General features: G+C 46.6%; 1 protein-coding gene across 1 annotated transcript; it reads right to left on the bottom strand.

The window, feature by feature from the left end:
* Positions 1-4,574, bottom strand: LOC129695016 (E3 ubiquitin-protein ligase TRIM39-like). Its single transcript, XM_055631776.1, has 6 exons — positions 4,482-4,574; positions 4,294-4,389; positions 3,173-3,406; positions 2,492-2,514; positions 2,278-2,396; positions 1-731 (listed from the first exon to the last, which is right to left on the bottom strand). Exons 1-6 carry the CDS (start codon positions 4,512-4,514, stop codon positions 202-204), a joined length of 1,035 nt encoding a protein of 344 aa, XP_055487751.1. The 5' UTR covers positions 4,515-4,574; the 3' UTR covers positions 1-201.
* Between the last annotated feature and the right edge of the window lie 592 nt (positions 4,575-5,166).

Consider the following 5,166-nt stretch of genomic DNA (forward strand, 5'->3'; position numbering starts at 1 on the left):
TTTCAGTTGCTGTTTATTTCACTCTTCCCACATTTACATTCCCACTGGTTTTATTTCCGCGCTCACTGGGGTTTGTTTCACGACGAGGAATTTGGGGATTAAATGGGAGCCGTTCGTTCAGCGCCGACCTGTTGTCCACCGGGTTTCTGCCCCACAGCCCCTGAGCCCCGCTCCTGACGCCGGTCCCGGGACCCGACCCTTTTACACACCCGGAGCGGAACCGGAGCAGATTCTCAGCCAGTTTCCATCCCAAGGCCAGAAGAAAGGATAAAGTTTCTCCGTGAATTTATTCCCAGTGAAGGTGTGGAGATGGGACTTGGTGTCCGCGTCGTAAAATGAAACTGTCCCGGACTCGTAACTGAGATAAACTCCCACCCTCCCGGGGATGGGACGGGCGGGGAGAGGGGATGGAGGGGAGGTGAATGCATCAAACTCGCCATCCAACCGCCAGATGCTCCAGACTCCAGTCTCCGGTCTCAGTGTGACCCGTCTCTTCCTCTCCACAGACTCTGCAGCGACTCCCAGACTCCAGTACCGACTCCCCGCCACCTCCACCTCCCAGTAATGTCTCCCCGATGTGAATCCCTCCGATCCCAGCACACACGGCCAGTCTGTAAACCTCTTCCCGGTGTCAGGGAGACGCCTCCCGGTCCCGGTCAGTCTCACCCTCTTCCGATCCTCAGACACCTCGAGCAGCGCATGCGCTGTTTCCACATCCAGGGTGACGGAGACTGGGGGGAGAAGCAGAGAATCAGAGAGTCCCCGGGGGTCGGGGGGAGACTCGGGCACAGGCGGGAGGACAACTGACACCTTCCCCGGGGTTTCACCCACAACTACATCCGGTGGACAACAGAAATCATTCTAGGAGTTTCTCAACCGGGGAGGAGAGGGGGGATTCAGCGGGTTATCGGGAACGGGAGGGGGCGGGGACGTGCGGACGGGGAAAACGAATCCGTAAAATGAGGGTGAACGAGAGATTGCGGGTGAGGATGGAGAAATAAGGCGGGTATTCAAATATCTTGCCAGTAGATGGCGAAGGGGAGGCAGATTGGAAGATGAGGAGACGGATGTGAGTGGTAATTAGAGGTGGTTATAGATGATGTAGGGATGTGGGGTGGAGTTGCCGTGATCACACTGAACGGGAGTGGACTGGACAGGCGAGGCCATCTGCTATTGTTTACTTGCTTTCTATAGTGGAGCGTGGGTTTGATGCGTCTGTACAACCAAGAACACTCTGATCTCATTGTGAAACAATATATGAACTTCACTGAGGGACTTGACAACGTTTTGCATGTAAGATTTCCAGAAATCGAATGCAGGTGGGATCCAAGACGAGTTGGTAAAATGGACCCACAATTGGCTTGGTGGTTGGAGGTAGAAGGATGATTTTGCTACCTGGAGGTCTGGGACTGGTGGTGTGCAGCAGAGATCGATGCTGCAACCTTTGTTGTTTATTTTATGTTTTCATGGGTTTGATGTGAATGTAGGAGGTGTTTGTGGAGAACAGGTAATGTTGTGGATACCAAAGAAGTCTGTCAAAGTCTGCAGCAGGATATAGGCTCGATCATCTAAACCTTATTGTCATGCAGGTATATCAATGCTGGAGGACACAGTTTTCTTCACACAAAGAGTTGTAAATACCTGGAATATTTTGCCAGAGGAGGTGGTGGAATCAGATGTAATCACGACATGTAAGAGGCATCGCGATTTAACAAACGAGGTGTAGAATAATATGGTTCTAATGTGGGCAAATGGGATTTGTGTGGCTGGGAAAAAAGGTGGACAAGAATGTGATGGGCTGAAGCGCCTGACTCTGTAATGTACAACCACGGCTCTCTGGCTCCAAGAGCAGTGAATGACTGATTATCCACAGCTATCGGTGCAGGGAATTCCAAAGGTTGCCCAGTCTCTGCGTGCAGTAATATCTCCTTGTCTCTGTCCTAAATGGTCCAGCCCACATTCTGAGAGGGTTTCCGCTGACTCCAGACCCCTCAGACACGGGGAAACATCCTCCCTGCATCCAGCCCACTGAAGTCCTGTAAGGACTTTCACTGAGATCTCCTCTAATATACCTGAACTCTCGAGTACACAGGCCTAGTCTACGCAATTTCACCCAGCACAACAGACCCATTCTCCCAGGAGCAAGGATTTGTTCAAATGCAAACAAACTTCACCCTCTGTCTCTGTGATGCTTCCTCCAGATTCCATTAATCTTCACATATAAATATTGCATAAAGATGTCTTAAACGAAAACAATGGGAAAGGTATCAGTTTTACCTTGTTTGATGAGATCAGATGTTTCTTTCAATGCCATGTTGTAGAAAAAGGTGCGATCATAGTTTTCACTGGGCAACGGGCCATATACCACCGACATTGTTTTGGTTTCATCACTAACCCTGCAAATATTTAACAGCTGGTTAGAAACTGAGCATTCGCTGTTTTAAGCTGTACTATAAAAACAAACATTGTTTCAGTCAAAAGCATGTCCTACCTCCTCTTGCGACCAGCCTCCTCCTGAAATAAATAAAACACAAATCTCAATGGACTGAGATGGATCATGATCCTGACAGCGGGTATTTCACCAAATTGCAACAAAAAACCCTCTGATAATTCCCATTTCCCAACTCTTTGCCGCTGTCACACAGACAGAAAGTGGGTATTGTCATAGAGACATCGAACACGGGGGAAAGCATTAGGAACGTGGATGAAAATAACTGCGAGTATTCAACTTATGAGTAAGACCAGGCAGGTCGTGGGATTTTATCTGGAGAAGGTTTCAGAGATAATGTGATGGAATATTTTAAGATCAGCGGCGGATTTAAATGGGTGGGGGTTGGAAATATTATCACTACTTTTGGGAATACCAAAAATTAAAGCTGAAATATAAGATGGCATTTAATAACTTTCACAAGAAATGCTGTAAACTGAATGTGGAAGTAACAGGGTGGCCTGAAGACAATACTGCAGATAAATTGAAGTTGAAGTGGGATAAATACACGAGGATTCCTGGAATTTGGAGCATTATTGGCGGATGTGGTGAGTAGATGGAACAGGTGGAACATTGACCCAGTACTGAATTACTGGTAAATGCAGCATTTATTTCTGAAATTTTAACCCACCACTTTGAGACTGTGCACTTTCACTTCACCAAAACTGTAGTGTAACCCCTCACCTTCAGAAATATCACACCATCCTTGTGGTCTATCTGTTCCTCTAACTTTGAGAGTTCCTCCTGAATGGAATTTAAATTCTTTTGTATCTCTTGAAGATTTTTCTCCATTGTTTTTACAATCTTCGCCTCATCTTCCCGGATATCTCCGAGTGCGCGCTGCTCTTTCTCAGTGAGAATCTGGTGCAGTTCAGCAAACTGGGATGTGGTCTGTGACTGAAGGTTGCGTGACGCTTCCTGTCAGATGAAAGATGAGAATCAATATATTATGACACTCTGCTGTGTTTCTTCATGACATGGAAGGTGACATTTGGCAACTGAATCTCTAGTCCTGAAGTGCAGAAATAGGCCCTTCGGCCCAACATGTCTATGCTGGGCTCTGTACGTATCTACACCAATCCCATTTACCTGTATTTAATCCATAGTTTTCATTACCTTGGCAATTCAAGGGCTCGTCTTGATAATTCTGAAATATTTGGTGAAAGTAATGTATAAGCACATCATTCCCATTTCCCCAGTACAATTCCCTGCAACCTATTCCATTTCACGTGTCCATTAACACTCACTGGACAGAACCAGGTCACCAGAACTAGCAGACAGCAGCAACACTTAGAATGACAGACTTCATAGAGTCATAGAGCAAAGGGGGTTAGATACCGACCAACACGTCCCATCTGCGCTATTTCCACTTGTCTGCATTTGGTCACATGGTGCTAAAATCTTCTCTCCACGAATTTGTTCAAATATCTTTTAAATATTGTTATGGTACCTGAATCAACTACCTCCCCTGGCAGCTCCTTCCATATACCCACGATCAAAGTTGCCCTTAATGTCCATATTAAATCTGTTCCCTCTCACCTTAAACTTATGCCCTCGCATGCTCGATGCCCCACTCAGGGTAGAAGACTGAGTATTCACCCTGACATTTCGTTTCGTGATATTATACACCTGCAATAGATCATTCTTCAGACTCCTGCTCTCTAGTGAATGAAGTCCTTGGCTGCCCAACCGCTCCCAAGATCTCGGGTCCTCGACTACTGAGCTCTATAGAGGTGCCCATTATTACAGGCATCACTGGGATCAAAACTACACAAAATAATGAAATCGATAGTACAAAGCCTCACCTCAACTCCAGAAATGCTTTCTTTCTGTTTATGCTCCATTTTCTCGATCGCTAATTTCTTTTCTGTGAGAGATTTGAAAGAAGATTTCATCTGTTCCTGGGGTTGGGTTTCAGATCAGAGAATAAAAATGTCAGACAATAAAAAAAAATGATTACACAATGAAGTGATCGAAGTTCATTTTGCTTTACCTTGTAGATTTCAACAGCTTCTTTAACCGGCATGAAGCTGTGAGACTTGTGTTCCCGCCCAGCTGCACAGACCAAACAGATCAGTTTCTTGTCCGTTTCTTGTCCGCTTCAGTTCTTCCTGATGTTCCTCGCAGTGAAGTTTACTTTCCTTCTCTTTGAGATTCGGGCTCAGTGTTCGAGCTTTCTCAGACAGTCTAACCAAGGCCCGATTCACCTTGAGGGTGCGGTCTGTAAACACCGCTCTACATTCCGGGCAGGAGTTTCTCGCCTTGCTGTCCCAACTCTGTGCGATACAGGAGCGGCAGAAGTTGTGCCCACACTCCAGTATCACCGGATCGGTGAAGAAATCCAGGCAGATGGGACAAACTTCCTCCTCGGTTAAACTCTCGACCTGGTGTTTCGAAGCCATTTTATCTCCACTTCCTGGTTCAAAGTATTTTCTGTGACGTGGAGCTGCTGAATATGTCACGTGACTGTCACGGTGGCGCAGCAGTAGATTTGCTGCCTTACAGCGAATGCAGCCCCAGAGACCCGGGTTCGATCCTGACTACGGGTGCTGTCTGTACGGAGTTTGCATGTTTTCTCCGTGATCTCATGGGTATTCTCGGAGATCTTCGGTTTCGTCCCACACTCCAGGGCTTGATAAATGTAAACAATTGTCTTGGTAAATGTAAAAAATATCCCT

This window comes from Leucoraja erinacea, unplaced genomic scaffold (genome assembly GCF_028641065.1).
Source record: "Leucoraja erinacea ecotype New England unplaced genomic scaffold, Leri_hhj_1 Leri_903S, whole genome shotgun sequence".
NCBI classification, from domain to species: Eukaryota; Metazoa; Chordata; class Chondrichthyes; order Rajiformes; family Rajidae; genus Leucoraja; species Leucoraja erinaceus.